This window comes from Blennius ocellaris, assembly GCF_963422515.1.
Source record: "Blennius ocellaris genome assembly, chromosome: 5".
Lineage (NCBI taxonomy): Eukaryota > Metazoa > Chordata > Actinopteri > Blenniiformes > Blenniidae > Blennius > Blennius ocellaris.
Window position 1 is genome coordinate 17,606,461 of NC_137654.1, and position 18,120 is coordinate 17,624,580.

At 39.6% G+C, this 18,120-nt stretch overlaps 2 protein-coding genes across 2 annotated transcripts; one reads left to right on the top strand and one right to left on the bottom strand.

Moving 5' to 3' along the window:
* Positions 1-551: 551 nt before the first annotated feature.
* LOC308130026 (V-type proton ATPase subunit S1-like) lies at positions 552-6,832 on the bottom strand. Its single transcript, XM_080496199.1, has 10 exons — positions 6,700-6,832; positions 4,533-4,653; positions 4,106-4,180; positions 3,815-4,008; positions 3,670-3,707; positions 2,924-3,009; positions 2,599-2,825; positions 2,463-2,498; positions 1,396-1,633; positions 552-1,289 (listed from the first exon to the last, which is right to left on the bottom strand). Exons 1-10 carry the CDS (start codon positions 6,819-6,821, stop codon positions 1,077-1,079), a joined length of 1,350 nt encoding a protein of 449 aa, XP_080352325.1. The 5' UTR covers positions 6,822-6,832; the 3' UTR covers positions 552-1,076.
* Positions 6,833-8,708: 1,876 nt separating this feature from the next.
* On the top strand, positions 8,709-16,770 carry gdi1 (GDP dissociation inhibitor 1; the record flags this gene model as incomplete). Its single annotated transcript, XM_080497395.1, has 11 exons — positions 8,709-8,944; positions 10,256-10,363; positions 10,549-10,648; positions 11,085-11,219; positions 11,348-11,546; positions 12,036-12,167; positions 12,396-12,495; positions 14,009-14,180; positions 15,182-15,326; positions 16,014-16,068; positions 16,618-16,770. The coding sequence occupies exons 1-11, from the start codon at positions 8,900-8,902 to the stop codon at positions 16,768-16,770; spliced, it is 1,344 nt and encodes a 447-aa protein (XP_080353521.1). The 5' UTR covers positions 8,709-8,899.
* Positions 16,771-18,120: the final 1,350 nt, after the last annotated feature.

The window sequence follows — 18,120 nt, forward strand, 5'->3', positions numbered from 1 at the left end:
TCTGTGAAGCCAGTACAAACGATATGATTGATACCCCTATGCAAATTTTGCACGTTGTGCTGCTAACTAAATCCAATGAAGTCCAGATATTTTCTGAGTTTGTCATTTCCCTTACAATCATGGTGTCAACTTAAATATTTTTCATGGGTATTTTTTCCTTTTTGTCATACCAACATACCACTTAGTCTCATTACAAATTTGGGTTACTTCTGAATTCCCAGTTTCACAAATGCACAAGGACACAATATGATGTTACTTCCTATGAGGATTTTAACAATGTACATTCATATACTAAAAATGTCTACTTTTACAGAGGGTCTTTTTAAATGACAATAGTACATAGACAAAAGTACATTTTCCTGTGTCATGAATGTAATGTTTAAACAGTACCCAACCTCCTGGTCATCAATAGAAAGTCAACTAAAACTTAAAAAAACATCTGAGATGTGACAAGCACTTTCTAACAAGATATGAAGAAACCTGTTCACAAATAATTAGCACATTTTCCCCAAACACATGGAGTTAAGACAACACATAACTTATAGATTTCTTTATTTTCAGTTACAGACAACATGCTGTACATGTAATTGCAACTGCACATTTAGGCAAAGGCAAAACTGTGGACTCTGAATCAAAAAGTAAATGTTTGAAGACAAGTAAGGCATAAAAAAAGTTTTTACATCAATAAATTACTTGTAAAGGAAACTTTTCAGTGGCAGACACGATTGAACCACAGTAAGCGACAGCAGAACTAAATCCACACAGGAAGTATCACACAAAGGCACTTCTTTCTTTACAGTTAAGTCGGAGAGGAAATAAAAACAATCGGGATTGAGGTTTGACAAGGTCCTACAGCATTCAGTGATCACATTCATGTTAGAGAAGGAGGAACTCGGGGAAGAGTACAAACGACTTCTTTCAATGCATCGACTGTGCACGGCCAGCAAAGTGGCACAAAAAATAAATTGCATCAATTTTTGGCACTTGTAGTTATGAAGGGAAAGAAGGAAGAACATATCAGATGATCTGATCAGAGGCTCTGAATGACTGAGGAGTGTGTGCGTGTGTGTGTTCCTTCACTCTGTCTGAGGCACAGAGATCGATGGCCCCTTGGGGTCATCGAAGCGATCCATGGTGTTCACCTGCATGATCATGTGTAAGCCGTACACCAGGATGAGCAGCATGAGCAGTGAGGTGAGCAGCCCCATCCAGATGCCTGCAGTGAAGAAGCCCGCACAGTCATTGGCGTAGGAGAAGTTTGTCCCGTTGGACAAACCAAAGCCTTGGATCTGTACAAAGGAAGCACAGAGCATTGGCATGAATAATCGCAACGGAGCAAATAATTCAAACGCTGAAAAGTGCAGGAGTGGCAGGAAGGAACATTCGGCACTGAACCTGGAAGTCGTCAAAACTGAGCCTCCAGTTCAATTGGGCCGTCTCCGTTTCACTCGGGACGAGCAGGGCGTCCTGGAAGTTGTTGACAGACTGACAGTGGAAGGAATACTCGGCAGGGGCGTAGATGTCGCGGTTCCCCAAATACGTGGCCGTGGTTCCGTTTGCATCCAGCTGCACAGAGTCCAGGCTGAACCAGTTCCGTGCAGACACGGAGTAGAACCTCTGACTCATGGCAAAACTGGAGGTCAACAAAGACACCACACCTGATTAAGATACATTCATTATTGCACAGCGATAAATGTAACAGTAAACACTGAAGATGTTGCTCACACCTGTGAGTGGACATTTAAATACTCAACTCTGGGAGCTTCAAGTGGGAGCGTTAAAAAAAAAAAGACAAGAGATCAAGATCACATGGCACGTTACATTTGTGCATGTTCAGTGTTTTATCATTTAGTTTGGGCTCAATGATCAGATGAGATTAAAATACTTCCCCTAAAGCAACTTTTTAACTCTATTTCACCTGAGAATTTTGAACTGATACACGAGTTACGACTCTTCTTTACATTTCCACCAACTCTAATGGTGTGTTCAGGTTGTGTCAGACTTTTGAAGTTTAAACAGCTTTGGTTTGATGAAAAGGATTTTTTAATAGTGCATGGTTTCAGATTAAATACTCCAAAGCAATAATGGAGCTTTCACTACTGCATCACTGCTCGATCAGCTACTATTGTTTCTAAATCTATAAAGAAATTAGAAATAGCACTTGTTACTTCAATTAAACATTAACATTGATATTTGATCTTTACACGATGCTTACTTAATATAAAATTAGCTTCACAAATTGTTAACGTTACGACTAGTTAACAGGTGAAAGCAGGAAGACACGTCTGCGGAAGCAACAGAAAATGTAGCGACAGTTTGAGATGAGTCTTAAAGTTGTCTCCAGTTTAAGAGCAAGAGGGAAAAAAAAAGGCAAATGTTCTACAAGTGTAATATATGTGAAAGACTGATAGAATTTTAGGGTTTGTGAACAATTGGTTAAAATAAGCTAATTATTGCCTTACCGTAATGTGATGCCCCTTGGAAAACTCATGACAAGCCTGAATTGTAAAGTGAGGAAATAAAAACACTTAAAATTAATATTAAGTTTTCGCCAAAAGGCAAAGTTCTTTCCAACAATACAACCGATGCTTGTCTCACAGTGAGTTTGTGCTGTTGCACTGGGAGCCGGTCAAAGGGACATTGTCTGTCACGAGGTCGATCCAATTGGATGAGCCCGAGAAGCTGACGGAGAGTTTCTCAGCCCACAGCATTATGCAAGGAGTGCTGCCGTTATAAAAAATGACGGGGGGCTTCACTGGCTCTTGTGTTGATTGTAACAAGGACCGGCCCGCCGGCTGATGCATCTCCAGCGTCTCTGGAATCACCTGCAAGAACAAACCCAAATGATTCTCTTAAAAACAAGAGGACTACGTTTATACGTCATGTTTATATGAATGTGGTTTGGTGATAATTAATGTCTTACTCGTGACGGCTGGAGTCCTGTATATATCGCAGTGTATCGCACATCTTTGTCTTTCATGATACTCTGAACTTTTCCGATGATCTCATCTGTGAGCAAAAAATAAATAAATCCAAGTTATATGTAATTTATTAGGGCTGTAAAGTTCACATAACACAGTTTTAAAAAGAAGAAACCTAAAAAAAAATGTCTGTACTGTATTATATTATAGAAGTGTTGCATTCAGAGAACATGAACGTTGCTGAAAGTGAACTGAAGTATCCCTCATTTCACCAAATCACAATAATGGTAAAAAAAAAAAGCTTAACTCACTCGTAACTACTCAAGTAACAACAATGTATAAAGAAATACAACCCTGAATAACTTTGTGTACTGACTGACAATCATAGAAGGTGTATGTTTTTCCCAGTATGTCTACATCCCTTTAAGTCCCCCCCCCCCAAAATCATGATAACATTTAATAAATGGAATTTAAACTAATATACATTTCCTAAAAGAGACACATTAAGGACCTAATGTAAGTCAAAATCAAAATGTTGAATAGTATCAGAGGTAAGACTACACAATAGATTTATCTGTATGCAATGACTGTTTTCTTTTAGTGTTTCTTCAATCACCTGCAAAAGCACTTTAAGTTGCATATACTGTTCAGTGTTACATAAACAAAAATTGATTGAACTGAAATCTTTCAGGATTCAGTTGAAAACATTCCAATTTAATAATTTCTCTTGAGCCGAGTTGAAACGTACCATTGTCCCGCAGAGCTTCTTTGCATGACTTCTGCAATCTATGAAATGACAGAAAAGAAAGAAAAAAAAAAGATTAAGTCTGTATGACAAGTTCAAACCAGACAAACGAATCCTTCAGATATTCAGAAATGATAACTAATCTCACCCTGTACAATAAGGCAGGCTGATGAGCAGCAGATTGCTGGCGGATGCATTGATGCTCAGGTGTGACAGAGTGTCTGCGTCGACCAGCAGAGGAGAAACCCCGAGCTTCTCCTGCAGCAGAGTCAGGACGGCGGAGGAGCCCGACCACTCCAGAGCAGGGAGTGTCACAGACGAGGAAGAGGACTGCAATGCAGACTGAATGGGCCAAAAAAGAAGCACTAGTCTCAATTCATGTGGCAAAAAGAAAAAAAAAATCACCTTCATGACTTCTGTGCAACATGTAAACACTCACCTCCAGGTTTTTAAAAGCATTATCCTGCTCGTTTCCGAACACGCCACCAAATACTGTGAAGTCCTCTTTGCTTAACTGAACAAAAGACAATTATTTCACTATATGGAGCAAATAAAAGCACCAATGAACTCTTCTGATCAGACACAATAAAATATATTTAACACACAAACACCCCCAAGAACAATCTGTTACCAAGGAACTGTGAAATGAGAAGTAATGCAAAGGCTCACTGTCACACCCCAATGAGAAAACTGTCACAGCGTCACATGGGACTGCAGTGCGACTAAGCATGATTCATTACTACCCGTTTTTATCCAAGGACTACCTTTTCTATCAGATGAACATTTAAAAAAAAGAAACAAATAGTTTAGAGGAATCAGTGTGTGTACTGCAGAGCAGGAAATGCTTTCACGTGCCAGGCACCGACCTTGTCCTGCAGAAAAAGCAGCACAGTGTGTGAGCCGGAGCCGAAGGCGGCGGTGAGGTAGGCTGTCAACTGGTCAATGGAAGTTATGTGACCAGCGGTGGGAGAGGCCAGCGGTGGTAACCTTAAACATACAAGAAGGGTAAAGACAAACACTTGTGATCCATTCACCAAACAGCGCTGCAGTTCAGTTTTATGAGAATCGCGTATGCTCGAGATATTAAATATGTGATAGGCAATATGGTTGTTAAATACTGCATTCGCATTATGAATCCCAATAAATGTGTTTTTGTAGTTGTATTCACAAATAAGTCATCTTTCTCTTCCAGCAGCACTTCAGAAGCAGAGCCACGTGTTGACTTTGTTTTTAGCCATTTTCCCTTCATTGTTCTGTTTTGGTTTCTGTTCTGTTACCACCAATTATGATGCAATATTAAAATAATGCTTTTAAATCCAACAATTTAACGACTGAGTTTGATCTGACTTGACTATATGGTGACATGTGGCACGTGACTGCAGTATTTTATAGCATTTCTGTCAGCCTTTTGCTACATATATATTGTGATCAACATGAATTTGTGATTTATCGTGGAACCTCACATTTAGGTTACAAAAGAGAAATATTGCAAACAGCCATTTCTATTCAGAAATTTAAAGCCATCGAATGGAAACATTAAATTCCTTCTTTTTGGTGCCATCCATCCAGCTCACTGTCAGCCAAATTCAAAAGCAGAGTTCTCTTCATGGTCAAGTCCTTGTTTGGTCTGTTTCATCAACTGTTGTTACTCGTATTTTACACTTTTGTGACTAAACCTCAAATGAAGGTTTTTGCCCTCTGAGAAGAAACCCAGAGAAATCACATGAACGTACAGATAAAACATGCAAACTCTACACACAAAAAGTCCCTGAAGCAGATTCCATAAAGGCAAAATCTCACTGCAAGGTCAAAGTGCTACTGATGCTTCTCCATGCAGCCGCGGGCTCTTCCAAGACAGAAGTCAGACTTCATGTTTTAAAACGTTCACAAGTTTCTAATAGGCACAAATTTGAGAATGTCAGTGAAAAAAAAACTGTTGATATTAATGCGTCAATGAGGGAATTAAAATGTAAAATGTATAACTGGACACCCATTTTAAAAATGTACATGATTCCAGTAAGAGTAAAATAGTACAGCAAAAGTATTTAGTCACTTCTACCCTCGAGAAATAAATTTCACTCTTTGGTATCTCATTTATAATAATGCAAGAAATACATCAAACTTTGTTTTTATGAAGCTCAACAGTTCACTTTAGTAAGACATTAGAGTAAATTAAGTCCCAATCACATAAAAACATACTATGGATACAACTCAAATAATAAACATCAAACATAAGAAAGATAAAACTTGTCTCGCTTCTATTTCATTTAAGAGAGTTTGCTCTGGTCTTCCTTTGCCAATAAATTCTACATCCATGACATTAACTAAAAACTGAAGGCATTTGTTATTCTGAATTTAGATTATTTATGGGTTTAATCGATGGATTAAAAAAAAAAAAAAGAGACACTGTGAAATAAAGTACTTACAGATAAGTAAACTTTGTGTGTTAGCACTGAATTCACATTTAAAGTGTCAAATCCCAAAGCTGGCACAGCTCTGTACTGTCACACAGTTGGAAAATATTCAGTCAGATTGAAATTCCCCATACAAGAAATACACATTATAATGCGGTTACTCATGTCTGGCAACAACTTGTCATCTATTTGATATCACATTAGCATCACACAGACAGATTCTGTCTCAGTGTAATTCTCAACACGCTGTACAACACTTCCTCTGACCTTGTATTATCATCAGTCAGAAAACCATAGTTTCTTTCCAATAGGATTCCAATGTTATGAGAACAGAAATAATTAATCGCTCAATGATGCACTTTTGTCTTAAGATATGTATGTATTCTGAAGTGTTTTGAAATAAGGTTTAGCTTTGTCTAATAACACAGTTTTGGTTATTTTTAATTTGCGTGAAGTAAGCACGTCCGGAGTGGAAATATAAACATAAATCTTAATGTAAACAACAAATGTGAATTTTAGCTCGGTTAGCAGCTAGCTTTAGCATGCACGACTGCGAGCTCGAGTTGCTGGATAAAGTGCGTCTTTATCTGGATTAATAAAGTGCGAAATGAGGTATTACCCGTCACTGGACCACATAAGAAGAGGCACTTGAGCTGTGGCACTGGCTGGAGTTAGTAATGAGAAGAAAAAGGCGATAAAAGCCCCAGTATGTCGCGGGCTCCAGCGGCTGGATCCTGCCATCTTCGTTTCTGTCTTCCGCCTTCTTTGACCACGTGACGTGGAGCAGCTGACTGTCATGTGCGCGGAGCTCGTGAGAGAAACGACTTCCTGTTTCTTTAACTGCTTGACCTGCTCATGGATGCATATCAAAAGCCCTCATGCTGTATGTTAACCTCCTCTGCTCCATTCTGGTATGGCTTTCATTTAGTGAAACACCCTTCAATAATTACATTTATCTCAATATGGCCACAAGACATCCTCTTCTGACCCCTTAATCGGATGGAATTTAATTTATATGAGCACCTACCACAGTTATTGATAACAAAACAACATATTTTTGATTGTGGGTGACAGATGTCTTAAATATTCTTTCTTATAGTGCATTTTTAAACTGTGTGGTTCCTCATTGTGTGACCTGGCAGCTGTCCCTGGTGCTGATATATTTTAGACCTATTGGTTTTCATTATTTTAACATCTAACCCGCAACACGAATGAAGAATTTCAAAATGGATAGCTTCAACACCTGTGTATATTTTAAGACTTAGCTTAGTTTCGTTTCGTTTCGTTTTTATTTTAGTTTAATCGAGCTTTCTTATCCTCACTGCTACATGATACTACTGTCATGTTAAAGAATGTGTTATATATGTATATATATATATAAAGGGATCTGATAGCTGTTGGTTTTAAATAAATAAGAAAAAGCTGGATGTTATAGGGTTACTGGTCCAATAAAAGGTTAAAAACAAAAACAGCATCGTTCTTGGACATTCAAAAACCACAACGGGCTTTTTTTTTGAGACTTTACACTGCCACAGCAACCTCTCAATGTATTACACGAGGACAGCATCAAATAAATATCTTACACTTAAAGTAATGATAGGCTATATGTACACAATACACAAATACCACAAAGTATACAACAAATACTCTCTCCACCTCTCATCAAAGAAGAACTAGGAGAAAATGAACTGAATCAAATGTCTGCTAACAATTGTAGTGACAGCAGCATATCACACAGGTAACACTAAACAGCACTTCAAAGTTAATTTTAACTCATCTATTAGACCATTCAGACAAAGTAACTGAAATCCTATTAGAGTACAATTGTTTACCATGTGCAATGCGAAGGAACCTTTGTTCATCTTCAATATCTTTCAAAAAGGTACATGGAAACAAATGTCTGCTATTGATTTTGAAAAGTCACAAATACCTTTCGCAGCTTTTTAGAAGAGCACTTTTATTTGAGTATTAAAAAAAAAAAGTAAACATTTAAGTAGGTAAACGTATTAAAAATCCTGCCATGGACAATGTCATGAACAATATGATACAGTGCTAAGTATGCCATGAAATAGAGGACTTTCTTTGATCTAAATATACAAACATAGATAGTACAGATCAGATGCCCTCCTATAAATATCAAGAAATGTCATACATGTACGTAAGCAATGTAAAATGAAAAGATTTTGACGAGTCTGGGATGGAGAGGCCTGCGTGCGCTCAGTGAAAGCTACTCCCATCACACAGCTGTGGAGGCGGAGGGATACCACAGCTCGCATCCACGCAACGCTGCGCTGCGCCTATAACGGGGAAGGAAGGAAAGAAAGGAAAACATCCAAAACACTCGCATTAAATGTTCCCAAAGGGATGCAACAAGAGATGAAACTCCCTGAAACGCTGTGAAATAAATCTGAGCGCTGTGCGTATCACTGGCTCGTTGAAGCCGACTCAGTGCGCCGCCTCCTGTGGTCGCACTGAGGCTTTCAGTTCGACCTCCATTGTGTGGCGAGATGGGAAAGAGAAGACGAGGAGGCGGAGGATGCGCACTATTTTCCGACGCGCAGCGGCACTGTTCTGGGGCGCTGCGCGATCAGGGCCATCTTTGGTCGTCCTCGCCGGTGACAGTGTGGACAGTTTATTCCACTGGCCTTTAATGTCTAATGATTAATAAATCAACGCTCAACTTTTGAAGAGCCGTTTGAAAACACAGAGAGGGAGACAAACCCCCGGTGTGTGGACTCACTGGCATCATTTCCTTCAACACCCTTCATTTCTCAAGGCAGTAAAAAAAGAGGGCGAGACGGGAGAGGCGGTGATACAACATGGATGAGGAATATGATGTGATCGTTTTGGGCACCGGACTCACAGTAAGTAGTCAAGCTTGGTTTGCTGCACGCAGAAATGGAGCAAATTGGTCGTTTGGAGTCAGAAACGATAGTCCGAGTGGCGCCACAGGCCCGCAAACCCTCCCATCCTCGCCCAGAAGTGAAAGCCTCCTGCATCCCTGTGCGCCTGGATGGCATTAGGAAATCATAAGAAATGCGCTTTGGTAATGTTGGTTTAATTGTACTAACCGAGCGGCCTGCGCAATGCAAGAGGCAGCCAAGCGCACCAGGACGTATTCATATCATTTTTCTTTTTTTTCCAGCCTCACAGCCGGCTCAGTGTTGTGTTACACCCTGTAGCGTCTTTTAGGCGTAACCCTACAGGGTGTCATGGTCCTCTGTGCATAGACAGGCCTTCATCCTGTGGTTGGCTGGCGCAGGCCCGAGCGTGGTTTTATTACACTGTATGACTGACTGAGCCTTTCATTGCCGCGACTCTCTCTGCATCTACCTTCACTTGTCACACCCAGTGCAGCAGAAACAGATCTCGGGCCACTTTATTTCTTAGTTTTTTATGTGAGGTTTTGCGAATATCCTGTGGTTATTACACAATGGGTTCCTTCTGTTTAGGGTGTCATTGTTCCACATTATTATTATTATTATTATTATTATTATTGTTGTAGTTATAAGTGGATAGCGCGATCGAGTGGCGCATGCGCACACCATTAATTCGTCCCCTGCAGCCTCCTGTCAAAATCTCCAAACTGGCATTTTCTTTTCTTATTGTCCAAAAACTAAATGCCACCAAAAATGTCTAAACTGCATTCGCCATCATGAATCCACGTGTTTCAATAAAGTTTGAACATTACAGCCTTCATTTATGGCCCGTTGTATCCTGAGACTGCATGTGTAGTGCAGTGCAAATAGGCGTGACGGGGCATGCTGAGGTGTATCTGTCCAGCCTTCCTTCTTCCACACTGCTTGATCCAATTCAGGGTCACAGGGGGGCTGGAACTGATCCCAGCTGGCTGCGGTTGTGGTTGAAGGTTACACCCTGGACACAGAAAACACACTTTGCCTGCATAATCACATTCATACCTATGGGCAGAGAGTTCACCATAAATATATGTTTTTGGACTGAACATGCAAAGTCCAAACAGAAAGGCTCCGAAGGGTCTGGTTCAAACTGGGGATAATCATATTGCAAGGTGACTGTTGTAAACATTTGCTGATTTGTTGTATTAAATGCCTGTCTTCTTGTATTTTTTTTTTGCCAGTTTGACTTGATGTGCATTTTAATATGAATTTCATATCAGATCACTGATGATGGGTGTTTTTATCTCGTGCACACAGGAATGTATTCTGTCCGGGATCATGTCCGTGAATGGAAAAAAGGTTCTGCACATGGACAGGAACCCCTACTACGGTGGGGAGAGTTCTTCCATTACACCCCTGGAGGAGGTAATTTCCCCACAGGAGCTGCAAACCCAATCAATATTTTTATTATGCCCTTTGATGTATCCAGTGTCATCAGCAGCTCTTTTATTGTCTTCATTTGCTAACTGCCCTTTCCTCAATAATGCTTCAGATGGCTTGAGCCTCACAGATTTAATGTGCACCTTTCTCTGTCCTCTCGTTTTCCTCAGGTGTACAAGCGCTTCACTCTCCCAGATAGCCCGCCTGAGTCAATGGGCAGAGGAAGGGACTGGAATGTGGACCTGATCCCCAAGTTTCTGATGGCTAATGGTCAGCTATCAGTCACTGATTCTGCATGTTAAGGAATTATTAGAATAGAACCAATGTACATACATAGATAGCAGTTTGTATTATTCCTTGTTTTAACACATTGTAACTTTTCTTCCCTACATTTAAATATTATTTTTTTTTTTTTACTTTTCTTACTGCCATCATCTCTCTGACCACAATTCAGTTACAGTGACAAGATCGAAACAGCTATCAGTAGCAGTTAAACAAATTCAAGCTTCAAGTACTGACCAATTAGGAGAAGGAGCAAATTATTAAAAAAAAAGTGAATAAATACGTTTAAAAATGTATTTACTTAAGTACATAAAGTTTAACCGGCAATTGTATTTCCACATACCTTCGCCAGCTCGGCTCCAAGTAATGAGAAATCGTTTATATTGCAATGAGAATTCCTGTTAAAGGTTTTGTGTGATTGCAGGCCAGCTGGTGAAGATGCTGCTATACACAGAAGTGACCCGGTACCTGGACTTTAAAGTAGTGGAAGGAAGCTTCGTCTACAAAGGAGGAAAGATCTACAAGGTGCCGTCGACTGAGACCGAGGCACTTGCTTCAAGTAAGCCACCGCACTAAATGTCGCATCGCATTTTAAAAGTCAAGATATCAGGAGTAGAAACTTTGATGAATTAACGTTGATGAATTCAAAGAGATTTCTCTTCGTGACGCGCTTGGTTCATTTTCCAGATCTGATGGGAATGTTTGAGAAGCGGAGGTTTCGCAAGTTTTTAGTCTTTGTGGCCAATTTTGACGAAAATGACCCCAAGACCTTTGAGGGTGTGGATCCCAAAACTACAACGATGAGGGACGTTTACAAGAAGTTTGACCTTGGCCAGGATGTCATCGACTTCACTGGCCACGCCCTGGCCCTCTACAGGACGGACGAGTAAGAGCACAAACACAGTGTTAAGCATCATCTGCTTTTGTGTATCCCCAGGGTGAAATGAGTTTCTGGTTTCTGGTTAATATGAGTCTTTTCTTAAAAAAATAAATAAATAAAAAAAGCAGTATGTGAATAGGTTTTGATAAGCTACTCCTTCCACTTGGTGAAGCTATTGTATTTATATATAAAATATTATTCTGTTGATTTTGTACCACTATTTACATCTTTCCATTTTGTTTTTATTGATGGTGGCTAATTTTTGAATACGTCAACTGAAAAGATAAACGAGTAAACTAGCACCACAAGCTCAAGCTAAATAAACTTGGAAGTATTTGATAGCTTCAATTGGGTTTTTTTTCACCTTATGGAGATTAAATCAGCATTCATGCTGATATGTAAATTATTATTTTTAATGAACTTCCTTGCATATATATCTTTGTATCGACTCTGATCAACTCAGAAGTGTAATTTTCTCTCTCTTTTTACTTTCAGCTATCTGGATGTTCCCTGTTTGGAAACAATCAATCGTATCAAACTCTACAGTGAATCTCTGGCACGATATGGAAAGAGCCCCTACCTCTACCCCCTGTATGGTCTGGGGGAACTGCCGCAGGGATTTGCCCGGTATTTCCATACTTTTTGTTACTTATGTCTGAGATTCATTAACATTGTTTGGTCCTCTGATACACTGGTAATTAGACTTGAACCTATCTCAACCACCGTAGTCATTATTTGGTGGGGGAAAATGGGAGCAGCATAAAAAAAATGAGAATTAAAAAAAATATATATTAAGTCAGTGGTAAATAATGAAAATGTGCCCTAATCTATCATTTATCACTTGGATCTTCTCAGGTTGAGCGCGATCTATGGAGGAACATACATGCTGAACAAACCAGTGGATGAGATTGTGATGGAAGGAGGCCATGTGATCGGAGTGAAGTCTGAGGGCGAGGTGAGACTCTTCTTATTCATCCATCCACGGTTATGCAAGTCTGTCAAGGCTGCAGGATGGCTGTGAAAAAACAGGATTTTCATTAAAATACCTGATACTTCGTTTAGTTCTGATAAACTGGAGTGAGGCCATCAGAGCTCCAAGGTGTACTGTGTGTATTATATATTATTTTGTATATTAGTCTGAATATTAGACGAGCCCTTATGAAGAAATTATTTTTACTTTGTCCAATAAAGATAATAAAACTCACGGAATAAAACAGCTGCTGTAAAAAATTTTGAATACTGTTAGTGGGACATGGACTCCATCTTCTAACATTTATTTACCGGAAACAAAGGCTGTTTCAGAGAAAAATGGCACTACAGAAATAAAGAAAACTTTGTTACAGGCAGTAAAGGCCATAGAAACTCATGCATAAATACAAATACTTTATTATTGTACTTGTTCAGTATAAAGAAAACCCAAAACAAAACAACATTTAAACGGATTTGTCCACGGTGATCACAAATACTTATAAAAAAAAATAATGAATTCAACAGAAAGGTTAATTTTCTCCATGATTGAGTTTATAACCTGAAACGTGCATATGCTTTATATATTTACACGTAAGCTGAACATAACATTCTTCATCCATATTAACTTTAGGTTATATATCATGAATGAGTATTTCATAATATCAACTTTTTTTGTGTTTTATTCATTTGAGCCTCTAATTATCACAATTGAAATCACTATTTACTTACTTTACACACACACATACACACCCTTGATGCGAGTCTAGTTGCAAATATTAAAAGAAAAAAAAAACGTTGACCTAGGATTATAATCTTTGCACCTTGGCTCTTAAGCACTGTTTATGCAACAAAGTTTCATGTGACAAAACCTAATCCATTAAGAAAAAGAGTTGGTGCGTTTATACTGCAGCAGTGGAGACACTGACTATATAGTTAGTATGCTGGGCCACGGGAGGGTGCTGTTGCTTAACTTACAGGAATATAAAAATTTTAAAACTAAATTTGGTCATATTTTGTTGAAGTGCAATATAACAATGCAACCTTGTATATTTGTATATTTTATTTAACCTACTGAGCTTCAGTGATGACTGAATGCGCCCCACTGTGGGAGAAATAAATGCGGGATGAAAACAGAAGCGCCCATCAGCAAAAAAAAATCTAAGTTAACACAGAAACGCCTTAAGCCCAGTGTGGACTTGTTTCACACTGGGCTCGTTATCGTAGCTTCAAGCTGAGCCTGCTCATCCAGACATTTAGTCATATTGACCTCTAATTCCTTTATTAAAACAATATTTATAAAGAGGAAATCTACAGATAAGAGTGTAATTGAAATAGCAAATCAGTAAGGGATAAGTAGTTGCATCATTCAAACCTTGAAGAAATCCATCCTCGCAGTTGGACAATGACTTCAATCACCCGCGCGTGTTAATAAACAGGAAGTAGGAACAGAAATCCTCTGACCTGCTGCTTGTCCATGTGGTGTTTGGTTCTCACTGCAGGTGGCCCGTTGCAAGCAGCTCATCTGTGACCCCAGCTACATCCCGGACCGCGTCCGCAAGGCGGGGCAGGTGATCCGCGTGATCTGCATCCTCAGCCACCCCATCAAAAACACTAATGACGCCAACTCCTGCCAGATCATCATTCCTCAGAATCAGGTTAATCGTAACTCAGGTGAGCTTCTTTCTTTCTTTCACTGCAGATCTGTTGTGACTGTAGTCCTTCTCTGAAAAGTCCTTGATTTTAATCCTGAGTAAACTACTCAAACAGGTAATATAAAAAAACAACAACAAAAAAAGCAGGTTACAAGGGAAAAGTTCCTTTTAACCACAATTTATTTGATTAAATATTCTGAAATTGTGATATAGTTTTCTTACATATTAGCTGAAATATCTCAAACATATATTATTTTATTCATAATTTTATCTAAATATATAAAAATATTTAAAAAGACAACTTTTTTCCTTAACTTGTGGCCATGATTATCACTTTTACGATTTAAAACACACTCTAAAAACCTTTCAAATCATTTATTATGTTTGCACAAAACAGTGATGAAAAACTTTTTAATGACATTCAAATGAATGCAACTCTGGTCTTTCGTTATGGACACGGTGAGACCTGAAGATCTAGTATTTTGCATATCTAAACTTGTTTGACTAGACCATGAATATAAGAACTGAGGTTTCATGGTAAAGAGCAACACACTATTACTTATTTTAAACTCTTAAATAATCAATATGTCTCTGTGTGAAGAATAAATCAAATCTGTTTCACACCCAGAACTGTCAGAGTAGCAACATGCAGCTGTTAAACACTCACTGTGTGTACTTTCCCTTTAAGAAAATGGACATTGCGCAAACTTGGAATGAAACGTGGTGAATTGTGAGCAGACATTAGCAGCTACGGAGCTGAATGCTTTCCTCAGGAGTTAATGGGGACACAGCGAGTGAATACAGGAAGTGCAACAGATGGCCAGAAACATGACTCCACGTGAATGCTAGTATGACTCCTGTGTATACAAACGCCTGTTTACACAAGCAGATAAAATGGCATATCAGCGTTGTGTTCTTCACAGCTTAAATCTGCAAAAGCAGATTTATTTGATCTGTTTTAAATGTATCCCTTGTTTTTTCCCCTGATGTAAAAAAAACAAAAAAACAACAACCCTCCAGACATCTACGTGTGCATGATCTCCTATGCTCACAACGTGGCAGCCCAGGGGAAATACATTGCCATCGTCAGCACCACGGTGGAAACCAGTGAACCCGAAGCCGAGATTGAGCCTGCACTGGAGCTGCTGGAGCCCATCGACCAAAAGTAAGCAACATGTTTACAGCCATGGGCCTGATCTGCTTGAGGTTTGACTTCATCAAAACCATAGGGTGTGCTGAAGATGAGCAAATTGACACTTTTGCTGTGGAAATCCTCATTTATGAATATGGAATATTGGGCGTGTTGCAAATCCTGGGGAGAGTTTGTGTTAATCGATCTACGAACAATAAGATTTACTGTGTGTGAAGATTGGTTTCCAAGTTCCATCTGTTTTTACCACATGAAGAAATGCTGATATTAACGCAGCAAAAATGGCACTTAAAAAAAATGGGATAAAAAAAAAAAAAGTGTACTTCAAATTTTGACATTGTGATTCTTTTTTTAACCAAATCAAACTATACTTACCTGTAAATGTCCAATATTCCTCCAGCAACACATCCAATACCACTTTCTTGTGCTGGTCGGGTCTCAGAGTTCTATTTTATCGCTCCATGATCGACAACAGCAAACAAACACAGAAGCAATACAGTTTTCAGCAGCTCGTTGTCAAGTAAACAGTCTGAAGCATGCAAAATCGTCATTTGAATGTTCTTGTTTGTACCTGATGTCACCCACAGTGTTATTCTAAGTTGATCACAATGAAAGCACAGTCATAGTAAATCAGGCCCAACTTCCTATATTTTCTCCTCCAGTCTTCAGCCATTAATGTGCATCTTTATATTTTCTCAACAGGTTTGTGGCTATTAGTGACCTTTATGAGCCTACAGATGACGGTACTGAAAGCCAGGTAAGACTATTTTCACACACACACACACACACACACACACACACACACACACACACACACACACACACACACACACACACACACACACACACACACACACACACACTCTACACAATAATATGTGTCTTTGAATAGGATTGGCATTACTTATACATTCTTACATATTTGAGTATTAATTTTGCATTGATAACTTGAGCTAAAGCAAAAACAAATCTTGTTTCTCTTTTAAATGTTGTAAAATTCATTATTTCCCCAAAAGTACTGTAAGTATAGCTTTCAAAAAGTATTGAGAATGGACTTTACCATGTTATTTCAGTTTACTCTATTAAAAAACATAGATTTGATAGAATAGAAATAGAGAGAATAGATAAATGAAACCCCCAAAAAGTTGAATATGACTGTTAGATTGTTGGTTCTTAGACATTATTTTGAATACTTTGTTTAAGAAAGCAAATATTTTCTTCTTATGTTCGTAAGTAAAGATGCACCTCTGCAGGTGCACAGGCCTGCTGGTGGAGATTCTCAGTCTGTGTGTTTTATCTTCTGCAGGTCTTCGCCTCGAGCTCCTACGATGCCACCACTCACTTTGAGACCACCTGCAACGACATCAAGGATATCTACAAACGCATGACCGGGAGCGACTTTGACTTTGAGAACATGAAACGCAAACAGAACGATGTGTTTGGGGAGGATGAGCAGTGAGCGGTAGAGGGGGGCTTCCGAGAGGGGAGGGGTTCCGGGGAGGGGGAGGATATGAAGGAGGCTCAGCGGAGGCAGAGCCCTGCGGTTAGGTGGGCCGGGGCTGTCTGAACAGTGCTTTAAACAATAGATGACAAACAAACAGGGGAGGGGGGGAGGAGTGTGAGCGTGGGCTCTCCCTGTCTTCAGCCGTCCTCTGCCTCATTTCCCTCACGTCTTCTCTTTCTCTCTCACTCTCTCTCTCTCTCTCTCTCTTTGTGACACACATTCAAACACACACACACACACACACACACACACACACACACACACACACACACACACACACACACACACACACACACACACACACACACACACACACACACACACACGCAGAATGCTCACACTCCCTTTCTCTGTCACTGAAAAGCAGGGTTGATACGGTCTTTCATTCCATTGTAGACTTTACAGTATATTCATGTCTTAACTATTATCATTAGAGGTGAATTTATTACTTGTGGTCGGCGATTTTCCAACAGCATTTCATTCTTTCTGTCGCATCTTTCTTCTCATATCAGAGGTTGGTCGGGGGGGGAGTCAGAAGACGGGCGACAGCGAGGGGTCACAAAGTGCGAGCTCTGATATGAGAGTTCAGTTAATGGCTTAGTGTAGAGAATCCACTGGAAGGGTCACCTCCAGTCAACATGCATGCATCTTTTACACACTGTAGTATTGTACATAGACTCAAGTGACACCGCGGTATGAAGGCTGGACCATCCCACGCATCACTCCTGTCAACCCTGCTTTCACTTCTCTCTTACTTGGTCTTTTACCTGTGTTACTTCAATAGATGCCGCTCCTTTTGGCAAAAAAAATCTGTTGGTCGGGCAAAAACAACAAAATAAAAAAAATTACACGATGTGATGAAGAGTTACATATAAATGGGCTGTTCTGTCAACTGATAGTGCTCACTTCTTTGCAAATGCTGTTGTGTTCCCTGTGCTAGCAGGCAAGCTAACCAGTGGCTAATATTAACTGTCAACCCCCTCCATCCTCCCCCTATCCAGAAAGAGACACTCCTCCTTTGTTTTATCTGTTGTGTGACGAGAATTTGCATAGTTTCACTTTCTAACAATTTAAATTATTGAAGAGTTTTATTTCTATATATTTGGTGCACATTTCACTGGCTGAAGTTATGAAGTTTACAGAGGAGTGGTTGAAACTGTGGTCTTCAAGTTGAAATAAAAGGTGCTGTTGCGAGTTAAAGAGGCAGGGAGGTGTCAAGCAATGCTTCCTGTGGGGTATTTGTACCATGTGAGAGGAGTGAAGGAGAACCTGTGCAGAAGTGTGAGGGAAGAAAGAGAAAAGAAT

Coding starts and splice junctions, on each gene's coding strand:
- LOC308130026 (XM_080496199.1), bottom strand. CDS start 6,821: ATGGCAGGATCCAGCCGCTGGAGCCCGCGACATACTGGGGCTTTTATC. Junction 2,499..2,598: donor TGCAACAGCACAAACTCACT/GTGAGACAAGCA, acceptor TTTACAATTCAG/GCTTGTCATGAGTTTTCCAA. Junction 1,290..1,395: donor TCAGTTTTGACGACTTCCAG/GTTCAGTGCCGA, acceptor TCCTTTGTACAG/ATCCAAGGCTTTGGTTTGTC.